Raw genomic sequence first — 15,873 nt, forward strand, 5'->3', positions numbered from 1 at the left:
GGTGCTGCTTTTTCTTCTTAAAAGAAACCATTAAAAAAAATGCCCAGGTGAACATGAAGTTCTGATTAGTATCAGGATGTGTTTGCAGTTTCATACCTGTTACTTCTAAACAGTAATGAGTCTTTATCACTGCATCTTCTCATCAGTAAAACAGGTCTGGTGACTACAACTTGGGAAAGACTCTATTTCTTCACTCAAGGTGGCAACTTGATGTGTCAGCCAAGGGGAGCAGTAGCTGGAGGATTGATTCAGGACCTGGATAACTGCTCTGTTATGGCTGTGGACTGTGAAGACAGAAGATACTGCTTTCAGATCACTACTCCTACAGGCAAAGCGTATGAGAAAGATTTTGTTTGAGGACAGCCAGTCACACCTACCCCTTCAGATGCTCTTTCCTGTAAAACTTGCTTGGTGTAGTAGTAAGCTTTTCTGGGTTTCCAGAAGGATGTTTCCAAATTAAAAGCATATTCCTTCCAATCCTCCCCCACAAGTGCCTGAATGAAACATGTGGTGTCTTTTAGCTGCAGCTTATTCACGATTCTTGTTCCTTTGGCAGTTAATAGATCTGAAGCTTGGTATATTACTGTAAGCACTGCAGTCAAACAGTCCTGGTGTCCACTGTTAGCACTTATACACTGTGTTTATATTTTAGGGGTATAACTCTTCAAGCAGAAAGCAAGAAAGAATACGAGGAGGTAAAAATATTTTCTTAATGTTATTATTCTTGCATATAACTAAGCTTGAAGACTTCAATTTCATTTTCCCTTCCAGTGGATATGTGCCATCAACAACATCTCCAGACAGATCTATCTCACTGATAATCCAGAGGTGGGAGCTTGTTTTCATCTTTCAATCCATTCCTTCAACTTGCTCTCCCATTATTCAACATGGTAAGGTAATCTACATGTCTAAAAAAACAGTTCTGTCTTGTTTTCATAGGCAGCTGCAATAAAATTAAATCAGACAGCCCTGCAAGCAGTGACTCCCATTACCAGCTTGGGAAAAAAACACAAAGTTCAGCACCCCAGGTAATATTCTCCCTTGTGTGGAGCAGGAACCATGTGCAGTTGTATTGATCCTGGGGCTGAGGAGTCTTAAGAAGATGTTGGGGTCGTCACTGAGAAGTGTAGACACAAGTCCCGGTCTCTGCTGGTAATGCAGCTGTGATATGGACAGGGCACGGAGACACATGGCCACCTATTTCTGAAAGTCAGCCCACGCTCGGAGTTGATCTGTATTCAGGTTTAATATACCAGTGTTTATTTTTGTCCTAAATAATGCTAGATTAAAAAAAGGATTTTATTGGAGTCCTCAGTAACAGGTAAATAGGAAAATACCTTACATATCTGCAGAGTGGTTCAGTCCCACTTTGGATTTTTGAATAATCTTATCTCTCTTCCAGAGCAAAGGTAGGATGTCACTGAGGGATAGAAACATAATTTTTTTTTCTTTACATTTGCACTTCAGCCAGACTGTAAAGAATATGGAAAATGACGAAGTAATTCCCAGTGGATCAGCTGGCATTCAAGATTGCACACAACTCATTGCTCCTGGAACACCAATTCAATTTGATATCGTACTGCCTGCTATGGAATTTCTGGACCAGAACAGAGGTGGCAGGTATGGCCAGAGACAGTGATCCATCACTGTAACAGTGTGATTTCAGGCAAGATGAAGTATTGCAGCATCTGTTAGTAGGGTTGACCAGAATCTGTAATTCAAGTTTTAATTCTTATTTCACAGACGTGCAAACCCATTTGGGGAATCTGAAGACAGCAGCAAAGATGAGGAGGAAGGTCAGTGCTTCTTCATCAGATAAAATCAGTCATGATTTTAGCTACCCAGTGTCTCTTAAGAAAAGCACCTGACATCGTGGAGCAGAAGTAACAGATCCATAGTAAAGTGGCCTTCCTGTACTAGCTCGTGTAGGGCGTGGCCCTGACTGTTCTCCTCTGTGCCTGGAACCCACGGCCCTGTCAGAAAAGTGCTGTCAGAACCAAAGCAGTACCTACGGCTCTGAACGTTCACCCTGCTTTCCCTTGCTCACCACCAGCCATAAAGGGAGCCTGATCAAGTGTGATGGCTTTGCTGCATAATGGGTGCTTAGTTGTCATTAAATCTTCTAGTGACAGTCAAGGATCAAGGAAGGATTTGGTGAAAACCTCACTGTGCCCAGCTGCATGGAAGGTCAGAAGGACATAGAAGACAGGGAAGAATGTACGAGGCTTAATGGAAGCCAAGGCTTATGCCCAGTCATAAATTCATCACAGTTTATGTGCACCCAATAGCAAAATAGGCAAGGGAATTTTACTAGCTGATCAAATGAAGCATAAAGGACCAGTCACACTTTTAAAACTTCCAGGCAACTGCAGTAACTTCCTTCCCCATCTCCATACTGCTGCCTGTTCACACAGTTTGAAACTGGGTCAGGGCACTGTGTGACTCATGGCAGAAAGCCACCATTCATGATGGCCACCAACCACAGGCTTACTGTTGAATTTCTAAAGTGAATAAAAGAATTCCATTGATACTTTGAGCTACTGGAAAATTGAAATAGCATAGTGAAGGAAGTTGTGGCTTTTCTCTTGCAGATTCCCTGCTGCAGCAGATGTTCGTGGTTCGGTTTTTAGGGTCCATGGCTGTTCAGTCCGATGAGACGTGCGAGGTGATTTATGAAGCCATGAGACAAGTGCTGGCTGCTCGGGCCATTCACAACATCTTCCGCATGACTGAATCCCACCTCATGGTCACCAGCAAGAACCTGAGGTATTGTAAAAGCTTTAACTTGTCAATGTTCTGTTCTCATCCTACAATTTGTGATTTATTATGTATTGTTGGTTTTGTTTTTCTAAGACGCAAAACCTTTGAGGAAGAAAGATCCCAAGAGTCACTTTACCTAGAAAGAAATGCCTCTTTTCTTATTCTGTGGTACCTAGAAATGATCCTCCGGACCAAGTTGTAAAAATGTCCTCTCAAAATCTAAGGGACAATCTTATAGTGGGGCTGTAAGACCCTGCAAAGATACAAAAAAAAGAGATGCAAAATGATGATTGTTTTAATGCAAAAATCTTTCCGAACAATGTCCTTTGACAGCAGCGTCACCGTAGAATATGCTGATGTCAGACATTCCCTTTAGGTGCGGTATGTTTATGTCCCTCTGCATTTGTATTAGTTCAGGCACTCAGGATCCTTTCCAAGTGACTCAGAAAGGTGTTCTGACCTGTACCTGCCACGCAGTTGAGAGTCAAAGCCTAGATTCAAACATTGCCAATCAAAGCTAAGGCAGCTGATTCTATGCATGTTTCCTCATCTGTAAAACTGCTGGAGTCACTGCTTTTATATTATAAAGGCCCTTGAAATTACTAGGAATCACTCTAAAATAGTTTTCTTTTTTTCCCTACGTGTAATTGCAGGTTAATAGACCCTCAAACTCAAGTTACACGAGCAAGCGTAAGTAACTTTTTCTATCACAGCAGTGACTACTCAGTTACATGAACCTGAGCTAACCTGCTAACTTGAGCTGCATAAAACAAATAAATAATTTATTTGACTTTTCCAGTTTGAACTCACCACTGTGACACAGTTTGCTGCCCATCAGGAGAACAGGAGACTGATTGGCTTTGTGATCCACCTCAGTGAGACTCTGGGAGAAGAATCCATGAGTGCGTATGTTTTTGAGAGCAACACAGAAGGGGAAAAGGTTTGTGTAACATTTAATAAAATTCTTTATTTAGAAAATAGGTCTGTGGCTTCTTGACATCTGGGAAACAGTGCTATAGAAACGAGCAGTTCAATTTCTGGTCAAGAAAACATGCATTAATGTGCAAGCCTTTACTGGCTTATGTCTAAAAGGGACCAAACGAACAGATAATGAAGCAGCATGTATAAGGAGGAAAGGATGGGATTGCTAATCCCAGCATTAAGAGAGATGGGAAAGTGCTGTCCAGCAGCAGCACTAACAAAAGGAATGTCAGCTATGTTGAGACATGTACAGCTGTGAAGCTTTCACAGACAATGGTGTATGTGCTTATACCATTGACTGTTTGCTGCCTGCTGCAACAGAAATAAGGAGTGGGATGGAGAACTTTTGTCCCTACAAACACTTACATGCACTCCCCCGAATGTGGAAATAAAGTCTGGTGACTAAAACTGACAAAGATTTACCAGCCCCTGTGAGCTTTGAAGCTGAACCCAAGATAGTTTTCTTTACCAGTAGTTAGCATAGCAAATTGGTATTCCACCTCTGCTTTTAAGAGAGGCCTGGTTTTAAGACTAAGTCTGCACTGACAGTTGTGTGGTGTATTCTTAATCAAGGAACAAAAAGCCAAAACAGAACTGAATTGAACTTTACATGTATTTCTTCTTTGTAGATTTGCTATGCCATTAGCTTGGGAAAAGAAATTATTGAGGCACAGAGGGTAAGTTTGTTTCGTTCCCCACATCTGTATGATACATCTTGTTCTGGTTTTCACCTGCACTGTCCAGGTACCTCTGGTGTGCATAAGAAAAATGAACTGCTACTCCTCCTAAGGACAGTTTTGCAGGCATTATTTAACACAGCAAAAATAAACTGTTTGATTTCTCAGTAATGTGATTTCAGAGAAAATGTGCCACCCCAATCCAAATTCAAAATGACACAAATCCAAATGTTCATGTCTGAAAGAAAGCTGTGAGCAAAGTTTTCAAAAAACCAAACACACTCTTTGGGATGATGTGTAAATCACACACACTACTGTTTCACTTTTAGAAACTTACATTCTTTCCTCACCTAGGCATGAAAAATCAGTGTTTTCCAATTAATATGAATGGCAGAATTACCCTGTCCCTTGTAGATATATTTTATCTATATAGATGTGATGTTATTATTTGCTGTAGATTTTTGCTGCTAAGGTTTCAGAACCAGTTGGGGAATGAGCTTTTAGTCACAACCACTAAGCACATGTATAATAAATTCTTGAGACAGTTACTCTTCTCCTTGCTTTTCAGTAACTAAAGAAAAATAAAGGCTCAAAATGAATTGCTTTTTTTTCTTAAATACTCAAGCTGTTCTTGAGTCTTTACTTACCCAAAAAGGTATTTATGTTTCAAATCTTTATTCTAAAGCTTGTTAAAAAAAGCCAAAGTTGCAAAAGCTTAGCAAGAAGTACTGGGAAATGTGTGTTCCTCAAAGGCTGCTGCAGCTTGCTGAACCTCTCTTCTTTTTCTTCAGGATCCAGAAGCATTAGCTCAGCTCATGAAGTCTGTGCCATTAACAAATGATGGGAAGTTCATGCTTCTGAATGACTTGTCAGAAGAGGATGGAACCATGCATGAAGGAGGGGAGGAATCAGAAGCATAAGCAGCTCCTGTAACTTCCTGCAGCCTGTGTGGGAGCAGAAAAGCAGGGAGTCTTTTTGCAAGAATCTCTGGTTTTCAGTCACCTGCACATACCTGAGGCCAGCTGCCCTTTCCTGCTGGAGAGCAGTGGTGTCTCTGCAGTGGAGTCCCTCTGGATTTACAGTGGAAGCACAGCAGGACTTGAGGCATTTAGCATTTGTGAATGTGTAGGGTGGAACTGTGTCTGGGGAGCTGACAGTCCTGAGCAGGACGCTAGTGCTGCTGGTGGGCAAGAGAGCACAGCTGTCAGCAACTGAGGGTTAATGGCATTTCTTACATTTACAGGGCCAGCAGCCTCTCATTCCACTGAAATTCGTGTGAGCTGCCAGCTCCTCTGACAAATATCAGGCCTCAACTTTCCTACCATAGTCAGTGTTCATAGTTTGCATAATCATGTGCATCTGATTGAAGGTTAAAAATGCACAATCTACTTTATTTCAGATGAAGTTACTTTTAGTCAAGTTTATGTGTAACAAGATTTACCTTTTGTGTTAGCCTATTTACAAAACAATTTGTTAAACTCTAAATTTTTCCTATTAATATAATCTATTTTTATACTGCATCTAGAAAAAGCTTAGAAAACAAATTTAAGTGCCTACTCTTACCTTCCAGGGGCCTGTACTCTCACATTCTGTAATTAATAGACAAATTGTACCTCCTTGATTTATTATTTTAAATACCACTGACATGCAAACCCCAGAAGCAGGCAACAATTGTGGCATGTTAGCTGTGTGCAGTTTTTCTATGGTTAGGTTTCTTGCCACTTCTTACTATATGAATAAGTAAGAATTCTTACATAACATGCAACAGCTGAGTCTGTCAGCAACCTTTGGTTTTAAGAAACTGAGCAATAAAATGTTAGATTACAAGTCTACAAGGTATTGACAAGTCTCACAGTACATTCCTGAGATTAGACACTAGAGAGGTTTGGCTAATAAGTTTACATTTTTCCATCCTGAAAACATCAGCAACATCACTTTGCAAGAACAAACAAAATAGACAAAATAAAGACCTGTTAGTGGCGGAGGGGTGTGATCTGTAGTATAGTTTATATTAATCAAGATAAGGTACCTAGAAAATATGCCTGGAATTCCTCAAACTTAATTTAACTCTTCTCAGTCACCAAGAAACTAGATTTTCCATAAGCAGAATCTGTGCAACAGTATCTGAAAGATCCCAGATTGGAAGTGTTTGATGTGGAATAAGGCTAACTGGTTACTGAATGTTTAAAAGTACCATGGAAAAAACTTCATCGTAAATAAAAGCTGAAGCTCTCTTATTAAAAAAAATAACACCTACTGCACTGGTGTTACTGAAAACACTGGGAATGAGGTTCTCAAAATTGCATTTATTAACACAGTTTTATATACATAATGCTCTCTACTCACAAACCGAAGAGACTGGAGTAACAAAATACCCTTTTTTACAATGAGTTAGGAAACATTAAGTATTACATTTGGTCCTTTGTACCTGAGAAGCTGAAAACAGCTGTTGATGGACGTCTGTTGCAACTCGAATGTTTTTCTGGTTCGTGGCTGCAGGAGTTTGCAGCTGCTGGGGCCATGCAAACCCTTGGTGGCAGGGCTGACAGAGAGCTGGGGGTCCACAACCCCTCAGAGAGCAGCTGCTGCACTTCCAGCAGCCTTGGCACAAGGCTGAACACCTGAGGGCAGTGGTGACAGCTGCCTGCTGGGGGTGAGAGCCTGGCCTTTAGCCTGTTCCAACCCTGCCCTGAAGGAAAAAAACCCTAGACACCCTAGACACCCTAGACAAAAAACCCTGCAGAAAATTCATCATCACTTCTATCACCCCCTGGCAATTTCTGAGTTAGCATGTTTGGTTTAGTTTAGGGGATTTTTTTTGTTTTAGCTCCATTGTCTCCTCTCCAGACAACAAGTTAGGGTCCATTTGGTTCCTGTAATTGTGACAGGAGGTCAAAAGCAACAGAAAGAGTAGTAGCACCACAGCATGAATTTTGCCCCCCCTTCCATATCCTTGTGGGGAGAAAAAAGACTTAATGCAACTCAGTCATGTGACATCCAAACCCAGGACCCACCTTGGATTTCAGATGAGAAAAATCTTTCTGCATGTCTATGCCGCTACATGACAAAGAGAAAGAAGGAAATACAAACTACAGTCCTGTATTAGCAAGAATAGCTCTATTATCACTGTACATGTTTGTGTATGTATATATTTTTGCCACATAGAGTATACATTCAGTTCTCCCAGATTAAACAGGCATCTATAAAAATAGGCTATGTCTTTCCTCTAGAATTTCCATCACCAGAACCACATGAATTTGTTAACTACTGCACATGAAGGCAATGCTCAGTTCACGTTATGTTCAACTGCAAAGCCTTACCGTAGCAAGATAATGTTTTTCCAAAAGAAAAAGAAAATGGAGAAGGGACAATACAAGTGCAGACTAGAGTGTGAGCTGTGTATTGACTGCACACAGCTCCCTAGCAAGGCCATCCTGGGGAAAAGAACATCATGTGTGGGTGATTCTGCCGTTGCTGTGGAAGAAGGAAATGCAGCACTTAGCCATTCCATTCCACGAACTTGGGTGACTTCAGCAGAGATGGGAATGCGGAAGGACATGCACAGCAACTGCAGCAGGATGGGAAGCAGCAGCAAGAATGCTGATCTCAGCAATGCTACTGAGCATTCAGTGTGGGCCCAATTTGGTCAAAAAAGTGTACACAAATTAAAAAAAAAATCCTGCATCAAAGTAAAAAAGCAAAAATATAAATCAAGTAATGCAGCATTCTTTAGGGCAGTTATAATGAACTAAAAACTTTAATGAGCCCAGCTGATTTTAACAGTCCATGAAGCTTGTGTGTCATGTTCTCAGAACCAACAAATGGAACGTTTGTATCAGTCTGGTCTTTCCAGTTGCGACAAAACATTCATCCTTGCTGTCTGAATGTTGAAGTGACTGGCAGGAAAGGGCGAATCAGAAGTATCTCAGGAATTGTTTGAACCAGTGACCCAAGAGTGGGTGGAACAATTTGAACCATTAAAACAAACATTAAAGAAAGTTTGGTCTAAAAATACAGTTGAAGAGTGCCAGAAAACCCCCCACCAAGGGTAGTTCTCTCAGCTGGACTGACTGGAGTAGTGTATTCTGGTTGGTAAGAACTAGAAGGGTGTTAATGTTCTGGGAGATTAAAACACACCTGTATATTTTAATAAAGGTGGTGTTTTCTTTTAAGTTAACTCTAGCTACTTAAGTTAGGAATCAGAGTAATTCTTGCACAATTTAGAACCTCTACTTGCAGGCATGGACAGATGTTAAATAAGAGTTCTCACAGTGTTCAGCAGCTTCTGAGCCTGCAGTGCAATTATTGTTAATAATCAGGCATGTGAGACTATATGAACAACACACAGTACAACAGACCTACAAAGGCTAGGAAATACAGAATTGAGGCTGAAACTTGCAATTAGGCGCAACATGTTCATGAACTGTAAGATCACTTAATAGTTACAGACACTCATCACAGTGTCTGGTCATGAAAGAAAGAGCTGATTGTGGTTCTGTCTTGGCTCTGGATTTCCTTACTTCTGTGGATGCAAATCAGACCTTCGGTATGAAATGAGAATTTGTTAACATTCACTTTTCTTGTTTTCCCATTCTTTGATAAGGGGGCAAAAACAGGGGGAAATAAATGTTTGATGGGATCCTAAGTTCCCACAGTACAAATACTGTCTATAGTCATAACAAGGGGGTTTGGAATAAAACAGTAATAAGCACTTCCATTTTGTGTAACAGATTTAACATATATTCACAACATACAATTACACCCACAGTGTAATCTGTGACTGCATTAAATGCAACAGGACTGCACAATGACATGTCTCAATTATTTTTTTGGAATAGATACAGCCAATATCTGGATTCAGGTTTTTTTTCTGGTTGAAGAGATGCCAGTTCAAACCTTGGACCAACAGCCTATGAGTTTGGGTTTTTTTAAAATGCTATGATAGAGATGCGAGAATGCATCTAGAAATTAATAAGGATTTTTTAATCTGCACATCTGTACTTTAAAATACCTCCAAGGTCAACATTTTATAAATTATTTTCAATCTAAAGAAAGTGCTGTAAATAATGCAAACTCCTGAAAAATAGGAGTTTCTACAGGAAATACAGACAAACACAGACATAGCCCCAGTGGATGCTAGTATGCTTCTCTTGGATTTAACAGAGCAAGTCAGTCAAATCTAGAGCTTTAACCCCTACAGAGTGTTACTGATGAAGACAAGGACATGAGTTATTTGAGTAAGTAATCATCACTCATACCAGCCATGTCATTTCACAACAGGCTCTGCAGGTGTAGAGTTGGAAAGATCTCCATTGCTTGCTTTACCAGATTCTTCTACAAAGACAAAAAAAAAGCATAGATCATGTTTAACACTCTATTTGAAACAAAATCCCTCAAATTCTAGCATATATATATATGATGCTGATGTCCACAGGAACACCTCATGCAGTATTTCACGCTCAGCATATGCAACCTGATCTCGCAGCACAAGACCTTTGAAGAAATTCATATCTGGGGTGAAAGGTTCTTCAATCAGCAATACTTGTCTAAAAATTACATATACAATGCTCACACATTTTTCAGAGTCCAACTCCAAAGATCATGGTAGAGGGCATAGATATTATTACCATGTTCAAAACTCTCCACCCTGGTATGCATTTCCAGTTTTTCTCCCTGCAAAATACATTGCCTGGGGAACTGAACCAGTATCATAACAGAGACTATTTAACCTAAAATATAATTAGCTGATGTTCTCCAGAATGGTCTCCTACAAACTCCAGAGCAGCATGTCTCTATTCTTCCCACAATTCTTGGAGTTCTTTGAATTTGTTTATTTTTTTTTCTTGCACTGAATATTTATCTGAGCAATTTCACTGAATATGATCAAATATAAATTAATGCTAAAAGAATTTTTCTTTACAAACTGTTTTTCTAGTGCAGAAGAAAACTAATCTTTTTCTCCAGTGACTATAATCTCACAGGTCACTTGTGCCTTTGTCAGAAGTACAGTGGAGAATTATTTACCAATTCAGTTTTTAATATACTACTGTTCCTTGAGTTTCTAAGTAACTTGTGACCGAACTGCATTTCTGTATCTTAATCCTTAGGAGCATTCTCATTTCTTTGGAAAGAATTTTCCCAAGATAATCTTTCAGAATTCATGAGGGAGAATATACAACCAGGAATAGAAATGCAAAATACCAGTGTTACCTAGTCAAGAGACCACACCACAAATTAAGATCTTATCCTTTGAATATAGAATTCAATGGGACAACAAGCATATCAAACATCTAAATATCTATAGTAACTGCATCATCTGCTATGTAAGTTGAAAGCCAGCTAGTACAAAAGGTGAAAATCACTTTATTTAACACCACCTAAGGCTGTCATTGTCAACACTGGTAACTGAAGAGGTAAGGATGCTGAAGTTACTGAATTTAATATTACTGCAAGTATGCAATTCTCCCTGTACCAGGCTTTACAGCCCATTTTCTTTGTCAGCTGGTTCTTCTGTGGTGTTGCGCTTTTTTTCTCACACCCCAGAAACCAAGCTTGGAATTCACCTATTCCAAAGAAGGACTTCTTGAGCTGTTCTTGCTGAGTCTAAATCACCCATGACCACATCAACCTCTCTCATCAACCTATGAGCAAGAAAGCAGGTATAAAAAAACCCCTCTATTAAGGCACACAATCTCATTAGCCAAAATGATCTACATATAGGATTCACTCACCTTCTTTTTCTTTCTTTTCCTGGCTTTCTTCTGCTGCAGTTTTATCTGCTCTGAAAAAAATTCTTGCACTACTTAGCGAGAAATATAGGAGCTCAAATTCCTAAGGGAAAAGATAAAGAGGAGCATCAGTGTATCACAAATATGTAGACAAATATCAATGGGATCTTTCATGAGCATCTTAGGCTCCTAGATTTCAGTATCTAAATCACTTAAATGCTCTTGAAAATCTTCCTCCTTTCATTCCTTATTCACATGCATTTTACAAAGCAAATGTCAAATTACATTAAAGGGCAACCTAAGCAAAGCAGCATCACTGCAATAAATCTGTCACTGATCTACTGAGGCTGAAAATGAGGTTTGTAGCAGCACTGAGAACAGAGCAACTTGCCCATGGAAACTCATGCAGCCAATAGTTTAAACAACCACAAGCCTGATCAGTGTATGAACAAGGCTCAGTGATGTGTTTTTTTAAACAGAGGACCAAACAGTGCACGCTCCTGGGAACCATGAGGGCATACAGGGCCTTATCTATTCCAACAAGACATTACAGAATGTAATCATGGGCTGCAAAAATAGCCATTGACAGATTTGTCCCATAGGCTTCTCCAATCAAGAGAGAGAAAGCACCACACCATAGATGAAACCTGAGCTGCTGTGCTCCAAAATTCAAATGCACCTTTCCTCTATTTGATAGCTAATGCATCATTCATTATGCATCATGCAGCTCAGAATTAACACACAGGCAGCTCTGAGGGTTCACAGAGTTATGTGCAATCCTTGTTATAAGAAGTTTAACCAAAAGATATTCTCTCCTATTTAAGCATTTATGGTTTAGTTGCATTAGCCTTCAAATTCCATGGGACAAAGAATTCCAATGAAACAGGTCTTCAAATTATCACAAAAACCAATGGTATTCCCTCCAGGTCATACACCAAGTCTTTATGCTATTTTTGCACTGTTGCTGTAGTCAGTGTTCAGGATTTTGCTCTCAATTTGTTCCATTAGAACAGTTACATGATTTGTAATGAGTAAGTGCTGAACTCAATACAGAACAGAAATTGTTACAAGAACATGTAATGAGGCCCATGCTGTACCTGTAAACAAACTTCCAGTCGCTTGTGGGTAAGGTTCATAGTCTGTAGTAATTTTTCATCTTGATTAGTGGACTGTACGTTCTGTTGCTTAGCTACTGCTCTTATTTCCTTCACATACTTCTCTCTAACAGACTGGAACCAGTGCAGAGAATCAAACTCCTGGTACTGATCCAAAAGCTTCAGAATGTAAGCCACACCTAGTCATTAACAAACCATGTACTGAAGTCAACATGCAATTAGCAAAACATTTTGTGAATGTCTTCAGTGGATGAACCTAAATTAATAATTCCATGCAAATATAATTTAAATTGCTATTAACTTACAATTAATCTATCAGGAAAAATTACAATAAAGAACAAGCTTAAATTTTTTTAAAACATCACTTCTCCAAATACTTGCATTCCTTCTCATATGGATGAGAACCACAAGCTTGGAAAGAAATTTGGAAACACCAATGTGTTAAAACTGTCTGCTCCCATACACACCTATTCCATGTTTAGGAAATTCTAAACACAACCATAACCCTCAAATGCCTTGTGCTGAAGCAAAGATAAATCCAAATAAATTATGAAATTTTTAATTATGGGAACAAAGTATAAACAAAACTTTTCTTGCAAATGTCCATTATGTTGGCTTACCCAAAGGTTAGTGAGAATGCTGAAACTTACCCATGGCAAACCCATCATCAGTGAAAGCTGCTCCACTTTTGTTCTTCTTATTCAACTTCTCCTTACAACTGATTGAATGCTCCACAAAATTGAGGGTCTGAAAGAATGAAAGGCTGTCTTGGAATCACAAAGAAACTCACAGATGTCACAAAGCATTGTCATACATGCTACTACAGTCTAACACAAAACATTTAAACACAGCCCTGATCTGACAGGACCTTTTTGAAGCAAGCCCTGGTGCAATGCAGACACTCACCAGGGGTGGAACAATGATGTAGAAGTTCCGCAAGTGCATGTTCTTCGTGCTGCGGAACTCGGGGGCAAACACATCCACCAGCATTTTGAAGTACTCTGTTCCCTCTGCAAAGTTCCGGGTCAGGTCACTCAGCACAGAGTCCAGCTGCCTGCAAGGGAAGAGCAATGAGTTACCTGGTTCTGCTGAAAATCCCGTTGCTTACCCACCTCTTGGAAAACAATCCTCTCTTTGCCCTTTGCCAATGTCCACAATCCAGGATTTGGGAGAGTACCCTCCCTCTACAGCCCATTTGAATAGTGGTTTTTGATTTCATTGTCTCAAAAAAAGGCCTGTGAATAGAACACTTGAATCTTTTTTACCTAAGACCCTGAAAATTTTAAAAGTAGAGCTCAGGCACATAGTGAGGAAAGCTTGTTAGCTTTTGAACAAGGATTTCTTCATGAAATCAGGTTCTAGGTCTATTACTATCAATGCTACTTCACATTTTCAAAACAACTGCTTCTATTTGCTTTTCTTAGAAACAAGTATTTTTGCATAAAGGCAGCAGAACTTTTAACACATACACACACACACAACTAATACCTGCATTTAGAAACATAAAATGTCAATTTTCTCATCCCACCGCTGCCCCAGACCTCAAATGATGTTAGTGTACCTTGCTGCTTTTTGTGTTTCTTCTGAGAGTTCTTCTTCTTTCACCAGCTCTTCAAAGTTAACAATATCTTCCAGATCAGGAACAAACCTGAAAATTTACTGTTTGTTAGGATTATGCTCATTGAAGTATCTACCCTAATTTATAATTTACTTAATTTAACCTTCTGGGCTTGAACTACTTAGGTCAAGTTATGTCATATCTGTCACATATTCTCATCTAAGCATTATTAACCTCATTTCTAAACACAGACACATCATCAATTGTACTTCTGTTTTTACAGGGCTATCATCTCCTCCCTCTAGCACTGGATACTCTTGGTAACTATGTTTCCTACTATTTGCAAGAAAACTAACTATTCCTTATTATGCAAAAGTTACTATGTTTTAATGACCTTTCATAAACAAAGACAAAATCTGTACAGAAAAAGGTATGAAAGGAATGTGTTTTCCAAGTTCCTCAGGGTTCGTATTATTTTTCCTTAACGCATCCTTGAAATTATTTAACATCACAAATTACTGGCTTATGGACGAATATCTTACTAATGTGTACATTCTATTAACTCTTTTGCCATGTTTTTGCATAGAAATTGTTTTATTTTTAGTGATTTATGTCCATGACTGTACAGTGCTGAATCTCAGCATTGTCTTCAATAATTACACTTAAATGAAAGCATATAAATGGAGCTTTTCAAAATTGATGGGGAATAGGTAAGGGTTTAGGGAATATCAGCAAGAATAGAGAGCAAGGGGAAGAGAAGGAGCTAAGAGAAAAATGAACTATTTGTAGAAATACCTAATGGCACTACTGCAGCAGTGAAGTCCACCAGATCTTATCATTCGTACATAACCCAAAGCGTTGCCTTTAAAAACAAGAAAAAACAAAGAAGCAATTTATAATTACTTAAACACACACACACTCTGCATAGCTCCTATAGGCTCTGAAATGTAAATTAAAGTTGCCATGTAGTTCTGGCACAGAACTTGGCTCTGAAAGCTACGTTATAGAAGTTAAATTGAACCCTGCTATCAAAAGTCTATGTAAAGAAATAAAACAAAAAAGCAAGGTTTTGTCCACTTTGGTACAAACTCTTTGCACTGGGCACATTAAACAGTTCTAAGTTCAGATCAGTTCTGCACATTTACAGCATCAGTGGCTGAAAATAGCATTGTCACATCATGCATCACTCAAGGGTACTTCAGCTGGATATATGGCCCATTTTTGAAATACACGAACTAAGCACTAATAGGTTTTTACTAGGAAATACATTCAACATGGGTAAAAGTCAGTTCCATAACAAAGAAAAGAACTAAAAAGGGAACAGGAATCTATGCAAGCTATAACTGTATTTTAGATTAAGACATGTAAAGGCCATTTCTGTGTAATTAGGTGAGAGCATGTTCTCAGCATGGGATACAAGTCAACTTCTTTCCATCTGAGTGGAAATAAATCTAGCTTTAGCCTCAGCTAAAAGGTCAGTTACTAGGTGATGAAGATCTCTTCCATTTAATAATGCTTATAACACGTTAGATAGCATTTCATACCAATTTGACTTATGAGTTGTCTGAACTGGTCAAGATAGCTCTGGCCATCTGGAGTTATTCCAAGTTTTCTGATGCCACGGTTGAATTTATCTGCTCTTTCAAAGGGATACTAGAAAAAAAATTTAAAATCATTTGTAATAATTACCTACCCTTAGAAAAAAACTTTTCATCACATCAATAAAGTTCTATTTGAAATGTAGTTCTACATCACATTTACAGCTTTGTTTTTTATAAATTATAGACCTGCTTGTCTGTATTAGTTCCCAAGAGTCATTTTACTAAGTCACTTCTGCAAGTTGAGAGGTTAAATAGTTTTACTTTGAAAAAGAAAGTATTCCTAAAACAAATAAGCACTGGACATGTAAAGAAGCTAGCAGTCTATTTTATGAAATACATTGTCTCTCTCATTTTTAAGACAGTTTTCTAGGATGGAAAATTAGACCCTCATTCCCAAATCCTGACATACTAGAATGAGTGCTACATGATCATCATTTTGGATTCCATTCAAGT

At 38.9% G+C, this 15,873-nt stretch overlaps 2 protein-coding genes across 6 annotated transcripts in view; one reads left to right on the forward strand and one right to left on the reverse strand.

Moving 5' to 3' along the window:
- APPL2 (adaptor protein, phosphotyrosine interacting with PH domain and leucine zipper 2) overlaps nt 1-6,674 on the forward strand; it is a 33,713-nt gene extending 27,039 nt beyond the window's left edge. For 2 of the 3 annotated variants that reach the window (XM_036401481.1, XM_036401483.2), the window contains 11 exons: nt 147-335; nt 653-695; nt 772-828; nt 940-1,028; nt 1,468-1,620; nt 1,744-1,796; nt 2,592-2,766; nt 3,414-3,450; nt 3,560-3,700; nt 4,371-4,418; nt 5,210-6,674. In XM_036401481.1, the coding sequence (XP_036257374.1) occupies nt 147-335; nt 653-695; nt 772-828; nt 940-1,028; nt 1,468-1,620; nt 1,744-1,796; nt 2,592-2,766; nt 3,414-3,450; nt 3,560-3,700; nt 4,371-4,418; nt 5,210-5,338 (1,114 nt within the window). In that variant the 3' untranslated portion in view covers nt 5,339-6,674. Of the gene's footprint in view, nt 1-146; nt 336-652; nt 696-771; nt 891-939; nt 1,029-1,467; nt 1,621-1,743; nt 1,797-2,591; nt 2,767-3,413; nt 3,451-3,559; nt 3,701-4,370; nt 4,419-5,209 lie in introns of all 3 variants that reach the window. The other variant, XM_036401482.2, reaches the window with a different exon arrangement.
- Nucleotides 1-15,873, reverse strand: part of WASHC4 (WASH complex subunit 4) — a 53,549-nt gene that overhangs the window by 7,991 nt on the left and 29,685 nt on the right. Inside the window, exons 26-34 of one of the 3 annotated variants that reach the window (XM_036401479.2) lie at nt 15,364-15,472; nt 14,615-14,681; nt 13,823-13,909; nt 13,168-13,315; nt 12,912-13,008; nt 12,244-12,440; nt 11,150-11,249; nt 9,677-9,752; nt 3,702-5,362 (exon numbers count right to left, since the gene is read on the reverse strand). In XM_036401479.2, coding sequence (XP_036257372.1) covers nt 9,685-9,752; nt 11,150-11,249; nt 12,244-12,440; nt 12,912-13,008; nt 13,168-13,315; nt 13,823-13,909; nt 14,615-14,681; nt 15,364-15,472 — 873 coding nt within the window. In that variant the 3' untranslated portion in view covers nt 3,702-5,362; nt 9,677-9,684. Of the gene's footprint in view, nt 1-3,701; nt 5,363-6,704; nt 8,960-9,676; nt 9,753-11,149; nt 11,250-12,243; nt 12,441-12,911; nt 13,009-13,167; nt 13,316-13,822; nt 13,910-14,614; nt 14,682-15,363; nt 15,473-15,873 lie in introns of those variants that run through there. The other 2 variants (XM_036401478.2, XR_004981867.2) reach the window with 2 other exon arrangements.

Source organism: Molothrus ater, chromosome 5 (genome assembly GCF_012460135.2).
Source record: "Molothrus ater isolate BHLD 08-10-18 breed brown headed cowbird chromosome 5, BPBGC_Mater_1.1, whole genome shotgun sequence".
In the NCBI taxonomy this organism is placed as follows: domain Eukaryota; kingdom Metazoa; phylum Chordata; class Aves; order Passeriformes; family Icteridae; genus Molothrus; species Molothrus ater.